Below are 16,731 nucleotides of genomic sequence, written 5' to 3'. Positions count from 1 at the left end.
TCTAACTTGAGTATTGAAAGAAATATGAATGTCTCCTTCCATTTCATAAACTCATTAGTTGAATATGCTCATCTCGGCACTCACATGTACAACTTGACAATATTCATCTTACTTTTCTGGAAATTTACAATGTTCCTTTAGGTAGTCATTCACCTCGAATGAAGAACTTAATTTTTTTTTTTCCATCACAATAGATATTATTGTTTTCCACTATATTATGAATTTCTTATATATATTAATTTTGAACGATATAATCGTCATAGGCTAGGTATAAGCATGACGTTAATTTAATAAAAATATATTATATATATGTATAATTTGAAATTATATAAATTAATAAAAATATATTATATATGTATATATTACAATATACATATATTATGGCGTTTAATATAGCAGTACAAGTATATATATATATATATATATATATATATATATATATATATATATATATATATATATATATATTATGATATGTGAGGTGAGAGTATATAGATATACTATTACTGACTATTGCATGTATTATAACCTACTCTTGCCTATGTGTATTTTGATTTACTTTGAATCAAAATTTTACCTTTTTATTATTTATCTATCATGTTACATGTATAAATCGATAAAAAGTTGAGTTTATCATGAAAAGTTTTATACATATGATTTCAAAATATTATATATGACATGATATACACTTGCCTAAATAAAACTATAAAGGCTTATATTTACCGAGTTTTATCGATCATCATGAACCTTATTTTATAATAAATGACTCTAGTACCCTAATCATATGGTGGGCAGGGATGTGAACAGGTGTGGGTCCATGCTGATACATATAATATATATAGATAATAACCTTTGAGCATATTTTTATGTATACAATTTTTCAACTAAACATACATGTGATCCTTGTATTTTATGTGGTTGTTAAATATCACTGTGTATAAGAGAGATTTTGTTTAGTAAGTTGAACAAACTTAAAATTTATCCCCTTTTATCACTATATTATTGTTGATTACTTAAATATGAGAATATCCTTTTTCTTATAAAAATGCTAGTTTTATACTCATAAATTCTTTAGATCGATTTGGACTAATGAACGATTTGAGTTACTGAGTTAACTCAGAATTTCCTAAACACTACTTTTCCTCGTCACCTCCTCCCCCGCCTTCTCCGCCTCCTTTTCTATCTAACAATAACTAAAATGACCGAAGGCATATCTATCTATTTATTAAAATAAATGTTCCATATGACAAAAAAACACTATGGGAACAAATCACTCTTTCTTATATTCACAAGATTTAGAAAATTAATTCATTTCAACAAAAATAGCAAGATCAGTGATTCGACTCTATTGTCCATGATCATTAACGTATCCGATCAGATCAGGCGCATCATGAAGCAAGCAGCCTTTGTAAGATGGATAGAGATCTCATGATCTTGATTTCTTGAGGTGGGGTTTGCTAAAGAAGCAAGTCAAATGGCACGTAATATGTATGATAATTCCTATGTCGCATTTGGAAGTTCAGCAGACAAATTCGAAACAGGGGTTTCCTACCAACTTCAACTAACATTGGCCTCAACAGTTCAATGTTCTAGTTAAGACGGCATGACAAAAAAAAAGTTTCATGATGCTAATAATTTAACAGGAGAATTCAGATAATCGCATAATATAAAAATTGCTAGAAGCAGATCCAAAGGATTTTCATTTCAAAAATTATTTGGATTCCCAGATAACACAATGAGTTGAAAAGATCCCAAATTTCTGCTTGCATAGACAACAAAAAAAAAAAAAAAAATTGCAAATAAATGGGGAAAGCCTGTTTGATTTATATTAAAACATTTTCCAGACGAATACTCGCATTTTTCTGCATTTGTGGGAAAAATAAATGGACATACTATGAACTAACAACGAGTGCTACAGCAAAGGCATAAAAAGTTGCTGCTAAGTGCATAATATATATACACACCTGAAAGGGGAAATCGAAAACCAGAAAGAGAAACAAGGATTCATTCACCGATCTGATGTGGAGCAGTTGATTGCATCGGTCTTGATCACCCTTGTGTTGTACGAACCACAAAAGCCACATTTGTGGTAAAGCCAGTGGAAGTGAGATGTGCCCTTTTTACCACAGTCATTACATAGTATGTCCTGAAGATTACCGTATTATAAGTAATCAGTTCTGTGTCAAGCAAGACATATAGAGATAGTTCTGTTACCTGACACCGATCCCAGTACTCCTCAGGAAGCTCTTCAGCAGCCAATAAAGCATCAAGCATGCCGAAGTATACCTGCACGAATAAATCGTGTTTCCAGTATGAAGGGAAGAAAGCCGAAGAACATTGCAGAATAATGTCTTCTGTCAAATATACTCTAGCAAACACACACATGTTTTCAATTGTCATTTTGCATGCTTATGATACAAGGTTCAAATATGTTGTTATGCAAATGACTAGAAGGAACTCTACCTAGGAATGCATTGTGAAACCCATTTGTGAAACTCTACATGGCAAGGACAGTTGTCTTTGGTAGCTCACAGCTGAAATTTTTGTTCTCAGGTAATTACATTGTTGGGATTAGATTGTCACCCGGAAATAATGCATGGCATCTTCATGGAGGGATGTTTCAAAGAAAAATAACAGGTTAAAAGGTCACCCATACATTGTGAAGATTAAGGTTATTCCAATGTCTGCACTGGTACAGTAAATATGTAAAATTGTAATATCAGAAACTTTCAGGAAGGAGTTAAAATTATATGATACAACAAAAGTATCTGGAAAATCTAAAGAAACTAAAAGTCACATCTATGAACTTTGATATAAAGAAAAGGAAAACAAATAAATTTCACTAAAGAATTGAAGCAAGATTTGCAGGATCCCTAATTAGGTTTGAGATTGATTGTGTGATTTAGGATGACGACAAGTTCAGATTGGTTATATCAATTGAATCAATAGTAGTAAACAACAGCAACCAAACAAAACTTGGTCATGATTGACATGATCAGTCAAAAATAATTTGGGATAACTGTGATTGGCTGGATATCATCTAGAACCAGCTGACACCAACCAGAATTAGTTTGATGGTTGGTATCGGATCAAGATCTAAAAAATTGACCAAACCAGTTGTTACGAATCAGTATATTACCATTCTGATGGTCAGTTAATACAAAGACCAGGCAATCTCGCTCGGTCCAATTGAAAACAGAGCTTATACCGCCTGGTAAACTAACTGAACCCAACTTATCGAGTGACAAGTTGATTGGTACCAAGCTATACAGGCTGATTATGAGTAGAGTTTTCTTCAATTTCTGTTTTTTATAGTTGATGACAACAGTCTTTTTCTATTTCCTTCCCTTTCTCTCCTCTGTTTCCACTGCAGCCTCTCGTCTTAATCACCTCTTGGAACTCCTTCGCTGCCGCCACCACGACCCTCATCTCTTTCCCTACCCTAGCCAAACCCATACCAATCAACAAGGGTCATGCTGATTGCTGACACAATTTTGCCCAACTGTACCAGTAACCTACTGGTCTGCTACTGGTATCAGTACCAATTCAAGATTAAAAACTTTTGACTTGGATTACCAGAATCATCTTGGATTTCTATGATCAACAGTTGATCTCAATGATCCCCCCAGACAGTCCGAAGCCAAACCAGATTGGAACAACCCATGTGTTGGAAAGGCAAAATGAACCAATAATAGAGTACTAGTTTTGGAAATTATGTTAGTGAAAGTGATACATTATGTGGATGCTTGAATAAAACTAAGCGATCAGATCAAGCAGGGTGTCTAGGAAAATAGAGATAGAACCTCTTAGGAACATTGGCAATTGAGGAACTTTTCATCAAAAGGGATTTAAATGAGCATATGGGAAAAGAAACATGGAACAGTTGAAGGTTTAAATATAATAAATAGGTATAAAGATTAAAAAAATAAGTGGAACATATGATTCTAGATTTTGTCACATCTCATAATCTAATTGTCTACACAAATTTAAAGAAAAGAGAAGAATGTTTTATTATTTATAAGCAATCAAAATTATAACTTATTGTGGTATGGATAATAATATACAATGAAAAAAGATGGAACTCATAATCAATAAGCTCAAGTTTACAGAACTTCAGCTAAAGAAGCAATGAACATAGTCATCATAATTAAGAAAGATTAGGGATCAAGATTTTGTGCAGTATGTCAGGAAATAATAGGGAAAAATAAAACATGCCAGACAGCAATTTAGCTTTAATATTATGTTCAAGTATCTAGCACCACAAAATGGGGTCAAATGATTGGATTCATACAAGCAGATGCCTATGTGCCTGCACACACATGTGCTTATGCACTCATGCTTACACACGAAATCACAATAGGAACTATATTCATTGTTTCATCTATTTTACAGGGTTTGAGAACAAAGGGACTATAGTATATCCAACATGTATAATGTGAAGCTCTCGAAATTAATTATGCAAACAAATGAAATGTAACTCGATGCTTAGTCATGGAAGAAATATCAATATCTTACAGCCATGTCTCCCAAGGATTTGCTGCAAATTGGGCATGTGTAATGACTGCAAGTATAGGCCTAGACAAAAATAGAGAGAAAAAAGCTGGTTATCAACCAAACTTCTCTCGGTCAAAGAAATGGAGGACAATATAGCTGGTAAAAAATTCTCAAAAGAAAAAGAAACTTAACAGGAATAAGAACATACTTGGAAGCATGCTGAGTGCATGAAATGTCCACACGGCAAAGCTCTGACTGCTTCACTTGATGTAAATAGAAAATCACAACAAATTGGGCAATTTGTCTCTAGACCTTTCTCACGACATTTGTGTTCTTTTAATCTCATTCCCAAGCAACAATTGCATGTCATACAATGAAAGAAGTCTATGCCAAGTCCTTTTCCAACACGACACAAGTTGCAAAATGGGCAGTGGTACACTGTCCTGAAATAAAAATGTTGCAGCATTAACTACTTGAAACATAAGCAATTGTTGCAGCATTAGGAAACTTCTCATTCTTCAACTCTTTTATCTATTTCTCTTGCTTTTCCTTTTTAACAATTTTTTTGGCTGACACAACCAATTATGAAATTATTACTTATCTATGTAATAATTGCATAGTGAGCTGGAAAATGATTCTTTTGTTTTCCTTTTAGTAACAGCTAATGTAGGAAATGTAGGAATGTGAAGGAACTTGAAGCTAAGTGAGCTGGAAAGAATATTTATTTGCTAAATATTTTTAAAACACATGTGAAGAACCTTCAGGAGTATCTACATTGAAATTCCTCAGCCTTAAATTACAAAAAGAAATTGATAACTGAATTAGTATATACAACCAGAATTGTTGATGTAAAATATGGTTTTCACACTACGTGTAAGATGACTAGAAATCCAGATGAATCCAAGGAGAAGGAAAAAGAATATGGGGTTTCTTTATATATCCCAAGGAATATGGCAATTTTTTATATATCTTAAACATCAACTTCATATGACTAGACAAAATTTGAGCACCCAAAGAAAGAAGAAAGATGCAAACCTTCTCTTGTCAATCTAGAAGGACCCAATTGTTTCTCAAGAATGATAACAACAGCTATTACTCAATGAAGTGGACAGAAACAAATAAACTTCACCTATATCAGAAGTCATTGCCACAGAAAAGAAGATCAATTGCTGGCAGCAAAAGAAACTGTTGTGCAGGATGCAACAAATTTTATCTCTAAGAAATTTCAAATATAAACAATATGTTGATGTGCTGAGGTAGACACTATTTGGTAGATTAGGAGTATTTGAATTAATAGACTTCCCTTAAGGCTATTTATATCTATGCACAAAGATACATCTTGAAATTTAATACCTGACTTTAATACTTCGTATAAGAAGTCAAATAGAACTTAACAAAAGTTCTGTTAAAAATAGAACAAAAAGTATAAAAACACTTTTCCAAATGCCAAAGTCAAATAATAAGAAAGCCTATCATCACCAACCTCTCATCATCAAAAAACTTGCAGATATTGCAATAATATTTCGCAATTGAGAAACCACCACAGGATGGCGTCTTGCACGTTGGGCCAACTGGTTGAACCTTTAAACAGCGCATACACATCATTTCAGTTGTTGCTTTTCTGCGAAGGTTGAGAAAATAATGGTAAAAATTATAACTAACATTGGTATTAATATATCACAATATCAGGACACTAGCCAACTGACCGAAAACTGTTTGTCTTTTGAGTAACAACATGGTATTTTCATAGAGGAGGTAAGTGCATAAAATTTGAAATTACAACAAGCCTTACGCCAATAAACTCAATTAAAAATATAAAAAAAAATTTGGAGTAGCCCTATGCAAGCTACATGAACAAGGACTCAATTAAACCTAGGACACCCAAGAAAAAAAGGAGCCCTTTTATCAATATTTTGGGTCCTAAAGCAAAAGGTTCCATGGGCCAAATCATAAAGCTACAAATGTTTGGAAGTCCGAATGACCTTTAGTTGGATATACGGGTCCATAATTCCCACATCAGCTGAGTCAAGCAAACTTGTCACTCATAAACATGGTTCATTCCTTCTCAAGCATCTTTCCCAAGGACAAAACTATGAGCCTCATGAACTACCAAAAGCATGCTCACCAGCCAAAGTGGACGTACCTCACACAGGACAAAAGACAACCATATACCCATATCCAATCCAATTGTAACCAACATCATAATAAAAGATGAAGTGACAGCTAGTAAGACTGTACCAACTAGGTACAGTTTAAAAGTAAAGCTAACTGTAATGCAAACTTGCAAGGTGTGGATTGGCATGCACCATATAAGTAAATAACAAGTACTACAGACCAAGGTTCGTAATTTTGTACTGTACCGGAGTATCGAGCTTAGCTCAGTATGGTACAGTTCGAGTATACCGAGCGATACACGTTGGCGTACCACTCGATATATATATATATATATATATATAATAAAAAAAAAAGAGAGACGTCGCCTCGTTTCTTCTCCCCGCGAAACCTCAACGATGTCACTGAGGCTTCTTCTCCTCGTGCGGATGAGGAGAAGTCGTCGACGACGCCGAGGCCTCATCGCCTCAGACAAGGAGGAGATGACATCTCATCTGCGGCATCCGACGAGGGAGGGCGGTGACGGAACAAGATCGTAGAAGAAGAGTGGCGCCGGATCTCCAGGTTCTCTCTCTTCTTCTCCCTCTTCTTCCTTCTCCCTCGGCAAATACCGCCCCATAGCGGGCAGCGACGATCGAAACCAATCGTCACCGACCGATTTCGTGTGGTAACGGGGCAGAAACAACCCCATACCGCCCGGTAGCGGGCGGTCTGCGTACCGATCTGCTGGCGGACCGGAACAAGCGGTATCATTCGAAATTAAAAACCCAACTACATACTACAAAAGGTTAGTAACTTTGGACACTGTGCCTATGCAATAAACATGAAAATGGTGTGCCTACGCAAGGAACATTAAAATGGTAAGGGCATCACTAATATGCATCAAACTCAACCCATAAAGAGCTCTCGCAAGTGAACTACGACATGTCAGCAAGGTCATGCATGTCTAACAACATAAATGGTTCTTGGCATCAAATGAGGGAAAGCACTAGCCCACAACGAGCTATGTACATTAAGCTGCAATCTCATCCAACATAGAAAATAGTCTCTAGCATTAACAAGCTGAAAACAACAAAACTTTCCTTAAAGAATAGGCAACACAAGCTTTTAATGGCTAACAATATGTTATATTTGTTATGAGAATCAGCCTAGATAAAGTGGACAGTTGTATCTGTGCTGTCAATAAATGAGTCAGTTATGCACCTCAACCAGTAATTAGCTTGAGTTCCAGCTCACTTTAGTCTTACTGAACACTAAGTGCTCACATGAATGTATCAAAATTTTACATCCAAATGTCAAAATACAACAGATTATCATCATCACTGCCTTTTTGCTATAAATCAATTTAATTCCCATAGAACAGCTAACACCATAAAAGCTCAATCTATGTTCCAATGTACAGTCTTGGGTGATTCATAACCAACTCCAATAATACAGTACATGTAGAAATGTATTCTTACAAATCAATTTTATTTTCACATTAAAGAAAGGATTCCTGAAAATCAGTGGTATTAACATTTTATCAACTTGGATATATAAATTTTTAAAAGCAGACTAAACATGTTAGTAATGATGGAACAAGGGCAGAGCATGGTATTATTAGAATTTACACATGGATAAAATATTTTAGCAAGAATAACAATGATACCTGTCCATCGAATGGTCACTAACTTTGTCGTGGCAAAATCTGCATGTGAATAACTTGTTACAACATGCAGCAAGGAGTTTGCAGTTCCTCTTGTAATGCTCACAGCCAAAGATTTGTGTATCTGGATACCGAAAGGATGGAGAGCATCCAGGTATATCTTCCTCATCTATAGCTTCCTCAGTTCTAGACTCAGGTAATTTCTGCTGAGCTGCTATCCAGCGACTGCAATATCCATCTGAATTACTTATTTATGTGCAATACAATATCTTGTGCAAAAGATCAGACAAACACAAACCTCGTCATTAAGTTTTGTATAAGATATGCCTTTCTTCGTGGATCAAGTGTTGGATCTCGTGAAACCTTCCGTATCTCTGATTCAAGCTCATTCTGATTCATCCTAAATATATCATTCCAACCAGGCTTGAACATCTGGTCACATTGCTCAAGACTTTCTTGGTAATCGGTACCTAAATGGAACATTTATATGGTGAAAAAAAGTCAGCACAAAGTTATAAGTTCCACGACTTTAAGAACCACAGAGTATAAACAGAGAAAGACATAATTAAATCAAAGACCTTTTGGAAGACTCGAACTCTCTGCAGAAGATGTAGACAATGGAGGAGAGCCCTTCCACCACTCATTTAGCCACTCATTAAACATTGTATTTTTGGTTGCCTGCCTCCATGTATCCATCATCTTATTTTGTTCCTCTTGACTAAGAGCAGAAGTTACCCATGGTAGCATTGATTGGAGGACCTCTGCTCCTGTTGTTCCTATTATTCGTCCAACAATCTTATCTTGCTCATCAACTGAAAAATGTTTGTCAAACAATGGCCATAACTCAAGCTCTTCTCTGAAGACATGATTATTCAGTGTAACTCGTAGAGATTTGCACATTCCTTGAAGCTTAGTGACAAGCTCATTATGTTTCCTTGTCTGATCAATTAAATGAAGAGAAGAATCAGACTTACTTCCACTTGCAGCATCCTTATTGTCATTTGTTACCAAGCCATCATGCAGTTGTGAAAGCTCTGAAAGCACTTCAGAAATATCTTTAAAGACCTTCTCTTCCTGCTTGTGGTCAAGGGTATATGAATGGCTCACGTTATGAAGAGTTTCTCTTGATTCTAAAGCTGGGAAAACAATATCATCCTCAGCATTACTATGAGCTCTATATAGACCCCACAATAAGCGAAATCTCCCACTGAACTGCCGAAGAATGGCTTCATTGTAAGGTATAAGATTTCCAGATTCATCATCCAAATACTTCACATCTTTGCTAATTGCCTTATGAAATTTAAATATGTTGTCAATCGGCCTCAAAGTATTCTCACTAGTACATGAATTCAATTCCATCTCTGGAATAAAGAGACTGGAGTTTAAGGAAGGAGCAGAAGAATTGTAAGATGAAAGAAGCAAAGATTTTGTTGCATCAAGTGAACTTATTCCCATGTTACTGCTAGCAACTCCTAGACCTGGCACACAGCAGGGCTTTTTGCAACATGGGATAGTATTGATGTCATTATCTTTTGAAGTATTGCTTTCACCAGAATTTTCACAAAATCCTGAAAAGTGGCCTCGTTTAACAGGTCTGGCATTTTTCTCACTTCCCAGAGCAGTCAAGTCTTTCTTACAACCAAGTACACGAGCACACACACACAATTTTTCTCTGAAATCTTCTTCTGATTCAGCGTTATCTTCGAAACTAAAGCAACTGATTGCCTTTGAAGTCAGGCATATAAAGTTGCCAGAATTGGTTATACCCTCACTCCGAGCCTTGCAAGCCCAACCAGAGAACAATGTAACCAGTGCAGATTCAGATGATGAGGCTGTGTCACAAAACATAAAGCTTATATGGATCATTGCAAAACAGCAGAAAATTGCAGCAAAAATAAAGAATAAAATACATGAGAGGACAACCAACCAGCTAGGTGCATATTCTGGAGAAATGAACTTGCCTCCTCATCACTTAGATTTGCAACAAACCATGGCAAAACACGTTCCAACAACTTCAAGGGCATAACACACAGACTTTTGAACATAAGCTTGCGCTGCTTCTCTGGAGAAAAACGCAACCTGGCAAGAGGAAGAACCTAACAGAGAACAAAAGCAAAAACTCAAATACTCATAAAAGGAACTATAGAGTTCACATTTCTAAGATCAGCCTACCTCAGCTTCCTCGTTATGGAAATGCTTCTGAATAGTGTCCATTATTTGATCAGCATGTGAACACAATTCTGAGTAGAATTCTGCAGAAGTAGAATTGGCCCCTGCACTTTGGATTTCTTCAATTAAGCACCTAAACTTGTTAAACTGAATTTTTTCATTTGCATGCTCCTGCAAAAGGGACTCCATTCCATCTAATACTGCTGGAAATATTACTCGATCTTCAGCATAACTGCATGTGCATAAATGACTATTACTAAAATATAGATGGCTGCTAGTGACTAAGTTCAAAAATTAAGGTGAAGGTATAAATTTCTGATCCCTTTTATCACATATTGTAATTCATTATCTCAAACAAAGTTCCTGTACTTCTTTCTGTATTAGGGCATTGTTCAAAGTCAGTACATCTCTTTATATGAAAAAATATGGTTAAGTGCAATCTTCAAAATTTGAATACAATCATTCTATAATTCATGGTTTGCTTTCTTTGGCTATTTGTGTTTCATATGGCTAACATCAAAGAAAAGGTGAGCAATTAACCAAAATTATATGAACTTCTGCTTCTATGCAAGAAAAAATAACAATGACGTCTCTTACCTGTGAAAGATGCATACATCAGCAATAAATTGAAGCCTTTTGTTAAAGGCAGACAAATCAGAAAAATCTCCAGAAAGTTGTATTTTTCTTGCACCTTCTGCTATATCATTTAATTCTTTTCTAATAGCATTATGCCAATGCAATATTTCATCTATCGGATACAACCCAAGATGATCAACAATTTTGCTGCCTGATTCTTTATGTTTTCTTTTTCCAATCCTGGAAAGATCAGATGGACAGATATGCTTCTCATTGTGATCAATAGATCTGTCAGGTGCAGAACTCTTCGACTGAAATTCATCACCATGATTTCGTCCCATGTCAGCCATGCATTTGTCTTTTATCCAAGTGAATATGACCTATGTTTATTTTTGAAATAATGACAGTCAAAATGAATCTGGATTTTCACAAAAGGAATCTTGCAGGAACAGGAATATTACCTTTTTAAGAAGCTTTTCCTTTGGTACTATCTTCCTCATGCAGTTGATCATATCCTGATGTTCATCAGGTGAACTAGAAGAGGAAAGCCAAGGAAGGAACTCTTTCATCATATTCACAGGGATACTACACAAAAACTCCCAAACCAAATCAGCCTGCTCTTCAAATGAATACTTCTCCATTAGCAAGGGGAAGACCTGTAGCACTACCAACTAATTAGCCATGACTTATGTTTTTCAGCAAACATCAAATGGTATTGGGAATTGAAGAATGAACAACACAAAAATGGACCACCCTAACAATTTTTCAGGTATTACACCCCTTCATAGGTGCTTCTCTAGTTTGACGAAGAGAAGTAGTTCCCAGGACCAAAATTAGACATGAAAATAAAATGTTTACTGCTGGACTAATAGCTATATTAGCAAAGATGTTCAATGGTACCTTAAAAGAGCTGACTTACCTATAGCACTAGTGTTACCCAGTCCTTATCACAAATGATGTAAAAGAAAGACAACTAATTACTCCTGCTGTAACTACTAAATTTCTTTGCCTTTCACCCTCACTGAAGGCCCCTACTGGACCTTAGGCTTGACCACCCCTGCTGCTGTAAATCAGTGGGGTGGACACCCATTGTTGGAATCTAAAAGGACTCAGACTAGGCTGTCTTGTCCTAAGAGTGCCAATGATCCTTACTGTAGACATGAATTAAATGGGAAATCCTCCTATTCTCCTTGTCAATCAATGAATCAGCCAGTCTAGGCTTTCATCAATCCAGATAAGACCAAACAATCCTATTACATTTGGATTAGGCCCAGCATGGATATTCTGCTGCAGCTGTTGCTGCTCCTCTCTGCTGTCTGTTGCCACCTTCTGCCACTGAAATTGCCTCTTTGATGCTGCTTTGGGGCCTTGGATGATGCCCCTTGCATCACAAAATAATTTATGAAATTTAATCATATCTAATCTAAGTTGTAAAGAATCATAGATGAATCAAGAGTCTTGTCTGTTAAGTTCTTGCTATTTGACTTTAAAGTAAATTCTTAAAAGTTAAATAAACTACAGGTTTTTCAGTAAACAAATTATATTGCCTTACAAGGAAAATTAAAAGGAAAAATCTAAGAAATACATACCTGCTCTTCTTCCTTAGACATGTGCTGGCTAAGTGATGTTTTTATGACTCCAGTGCGGGAAGCTAATTCTCTTCGAAAATGATCCTCTGAAACAAATTCCTGCTTTTCTTCCTTGGGCATTTGTTGATTAAATGATGTTTTTATTGATGCAATACGAAGATCAAGTTCTCTCCAGAGACGATCCTCACTTTTCATGTGTGAAATTAATAGAACAAACACATCATAGAAAAGATGACTCTCCCCTGTATGTTCGAGAGAATATGTCCTAGCCACGTTCTTGACACGTGTATCAAGAGCCGGAAAGATGACCTGAAAACATGAAGAAAATATACATTGTTAACGACATCATATTAATTACCTTCATGGTCACAACCATTAAGAAAGAATATTTGTTTGAATTATTTTTGATAAATCACAAATAACCTCTTAAAAAGGACCAGGCTATCTAACATAAATTCCAATTGGTGTCCAACTTGAGATATCTTTGGTAAGGGTCGAAATAGAGACTAAACAAATAAGAACTACTTTATATATTCCGTCACTACCAACCAGCAATACTCAAAAAGGACAAAAAATGAATGAATAAGTTCTCCAAAAGCTATAGACCTAGAATAGCCAAATAGCATAAATTTCAACTTCTAGAAAAAAGATCTTCAGCATATGCAAGATATATGCAAAACCAAGTTAAGATGATTTTGCTTTTTACCTTTTTCTCTAAATAGAAGAATCACATAAAAAATGCTCTTTAAAAAATCTTGGGCATGCACAAGATAGAAGATTTAGGTGATTGGGAAGGATTAAGTCATATGGCTCTTGCCAATTACCAGCATCTTGAAAATGTCTCTACCATGCAAACCAATATAATAGGATCTAACAACAGGCTAGAAACACAAAACATGTTGGAAAAGAACATGAGAAAGAAGATCCATCTATGTTCAGGTCAGATCTATGAATTACAATCATGAATATACCAACCCAGATAACCTCAGATAAGGATATGAAATGGCATAGAAATTGCAATTCATAATTATATGTTTTATGCATATTTCTAATAGATGTATAATTTTTTTTCTAAATTATATTCTACATAAAAGGAGAAAGAATTCCATATACTTAAAAGATAACATATTCTTTAGTCTGCATTTCATCTGGGATCTATATTTTACATTTCTTTCTAGAAAATACTGGAATTCTCCTTATAAAATAGGTTTCCAACATAAACAGCAGGGTCTAACTTACACCAACTCTTTTGTCAATTCATCCAAATTATGCAATCTGCAATCAACTCATCTAATAAGGACATCTGATGTTGGATGCTGAAAAGTTTGACGGACGTACTTTTATCAATAATTCATTCAAATTAAATGCTTCGTGTATGCAAATAATCAATTAGAAACATTATATACAGATATAATTGGTATCATGTTATGTGGGAGGATTAAGAATCCAAAAGGTTATAGTGCAAAGGGAGGTTTCATTTTTCCAGACAACCCGAGTTATAATGGCATATACGATACCATATTAATACTGCTTTCGACAAACCATAACCAAGAATATGCAAGTGAAAATGGTCTACACAATGAATGTACTATATAATACCACGTTTTTCTTCTTGATTTCTCATGGTGTTTTCCCTTTTGAAATGCAAAAATTGCAAACAAACTAATAAACTAATAATGCTCTTTTCACAATAGATAATGACATATTCTTTAGTCTGCATTTCACTTGGCGATCAATATACCTAGGTTAAAATATCCTAATCTGACTGGGTAACTTAGACCCTCTTTTTAATGTTTTGCATTATATAGGAAGAAAACAAAGGGTTCATTTCAACTGTCTCTTCAAGTCAGATTATTTTAATATTAGGTTGTCCAAGTTAAATTCCTTTGATCAGATTAACTAATCCATTTTACTTATTAATTCTAGAACATTAGGTGGGTTTAACCAATAACCACTACTTTAAAACTCCTTGATCCTGAACCAATTGCAACGATATGTACAGGAGTAACAACTAAGATTACATATAAAGGTGAATGCCACCCCATATCAGGTGACAGATGCCATTCCGATGACAACCCCGACATAAAAGAATTACCTGTATCAGATGATTATGTCAGGCATAACATTTGACATATAAATTCTGCATTTTGTCATATACTCTCCAAACTATCTTTAGGGACTAAGAAATGATATGCATGACTGAACAAGAAGGGCATTAAACTTGTATATGTGAATCCTGTTTAAATGACCCTTTCTTGTTCAATCTAACTCTTTGTTGCTCTCTTCAGTAAGAACAAGAGATCCCATCATCCTAGCCATGCTTTGCAAGCCACACTAACAAACCCAACAATGGAAGCAAAAAAAAATAAAAATCTTGACTATCTAATACCAACGACAGGGAATTAAAAATTAAGCTGCCTTTTTTATTTTTGTTTTAGGTAGTGAAAAGACTGTGCAGATCTACCTTTTTTTTCTCTTAAATAGCATATAACTTTTATAGATTTACTTTCTTCAAGGTTTTTCTTCCTTCTTTGGTCCTACTGTTTTTTTATGAAACCAGCACAGCAACAGGTGGCTGGCCAGCACAAGGGGTGCCATCTGAACTTAAAGCTAGTTCAAGCAACTATCAGCTTTTAAAAGTCAGATAAATATCAAAGTAGAAATACGTGAAGGTATTTCTCATATAAAGCACATAACCTACAAGAAAAATTGTGAAACTTAAACTTATACAATAACAGTGACATATAAGCAGACAAGCACTCTTAATGTAGCATCCATTTATCCATGTTACAGTTCCAAAAAGGACAATATTTTTTTTTTTTACTTCCAGTAAGCATAAAACCAACTTAAGCCTATATCTCGTGACTAAGCTTAAGCCAAATAATGTAAAATGGATCTATCTGCATGCGAAAAAAGAAAAGAGAAAAAAAGATTCACTTGACCAATAAAGAACAACTTAAGTGACAAATCTTCGATCTTATGAGAAATAACTCTGACTAGCTTTATCACCATAGCAAGCACCAGAAGCGAACAATATAAGGAAGTCCGGAATCAATGACCTATACAGCCATTATTTTTCATAACACATCAAACAACCTCATAATTAGCTAAATGTATTAAAACCATTAATCTCTTTCCCTATTTGCTAAAAAAAATGATGGTTAACACCAATCAACACTCGCTCGAATTTTTCAAATTCCAGTTCATTGCACTGATTTCATCTCTGTCATAGTGAATCCACGTGCAAGTCAAACATGAGACCCCGTCCAGACAAATTCGACAGTTCACTCATGAAATCAATACCCTTTACCCAAAACATCTTATCGACGCGACTTCGGACCACCAACCAAGCCACAAAAGGCAAGATTTTTAAGACCGAAAGAACGGACAACAATAGATAGAGAGAGAGGAGAGGTTGAAACCCATACAGCGTCCTCGGCGTTACAGTGGTGCTGGTAGATGTCGAAGAGGGAGATGCAGCGGTCGGCGAGGGAGCTCACGTCGCCACTGCCGGCGGTGGCGAGCTCGACGGCGTCGTGGTGGAGCCGGTCGAGCTCCGACCGGATGGCCTTCTGGAAATAGACGAATACGAGGATTGGGGACTTCTCCGGCGATTCCGTGAGCGGCTTCTCAGCCGGCTGCGGCGGTGAGGACGGCGCCGGGTCGATCGAGTTGACCACCTCCTGCGGCATCAGGGCGAGGACCCCGTCTCCGGCAAATGGCATCGCCATGCCAACCGCCCTCGACCGATTCGACCCAGAGTTTTGGTTGCACCCCCCCGCCGCAAACCCGCGACCTCCAAGGATTTCGATCGCTCCTCCTCTTCCTCCTCCCTCTCTCTCTCTCTCTCTCTCGCTCTCTCTAATTTTTATTTTCTTTGATTTTTTATGGTATTTAGAATGTCTTATTCGCGTTTCAACGAGCCATTGGGAGAGAGAGTACCTCGCCCGGCGTTGATAAGAGGGAGAGCGGCACGTGCAAAGAAGGTGCCACGTCGGCATTTGAGGCGGTCGCACGTGTGCCCCCCTGCCCCGCTATCCGTTTCCCACCGAGGAGAACTGGCCATGTAAGCGCGCACTTACGGCCCACTCCATGGGCATTTACGTCATTTCAATCCGCCTTCCAGATAAATCGGGTCGTTCCGCT

General features: G+C 36.3%; 1 protein-coding gene across 1 annotated transcript; it reads right to left on the bottom strand.

Moving 5' to 3' along the window:
* Positions 1–1,804: 1,804 nt before the first annotated feature.
* LOC103998391 (zinc finger protein BRUTUS) lies at positions 1,805–16,493 on the bottom strand. The gene is made up of 14 exons (XM_009419853.3): positions 16,014–16,493; positions 12,586–12,894; positions 11,458–11,652; positions 11,018–11,376; positions 10,424–10,652; positions 10,179–10,347; positions 8,830–10,083; positions 8,550–8,721; positions 8,255–8,476; positions 5,978–6,115; positions 4,703–4,937; positions 4,516–4,575; positions 2,215–2,286; positions 1,805–2,146 (listed from the first exon to the last, which is right to left on the bottom strand). The coding sequence occupies exons 1-14, from the start codon at positions 16,314–16,316 to the stop codon at positions 2,009–2,011; spliced, it is 3,855 nt and encodes a 1,284-aa protein (XP_009418128.2). The 5' UTR covers positions 16,317–16,493; the 3' UTR covers positions 1,805–2,008.
* Positions 16,494–16,731: the final 238 nt, after the last annotated feature.

The sequence above is a fragment of the Musa acuminata genome, chromosome BXJ2-9 (assembly GCF_036884655.1).
Source record: "Musa acuminata AAA Group cultivar baxijiao chromosome BXJ2-9, Cavendish_Baxijiao_AAA, whole genome shotgun sequence".
In the NCBI taxonomy this organism is placed as follows: Eukaryota; Viridiplantae; Streptophyta; class Magnoliopsida; order Zingiberales; family Musaceae; genus Musa; species Musa acuminata.
The sequence above is the reverse complement of the archived record's forward strand: the minus strand, read 5'-3'. Positions and strand labels throughout refer to the sequence as shown.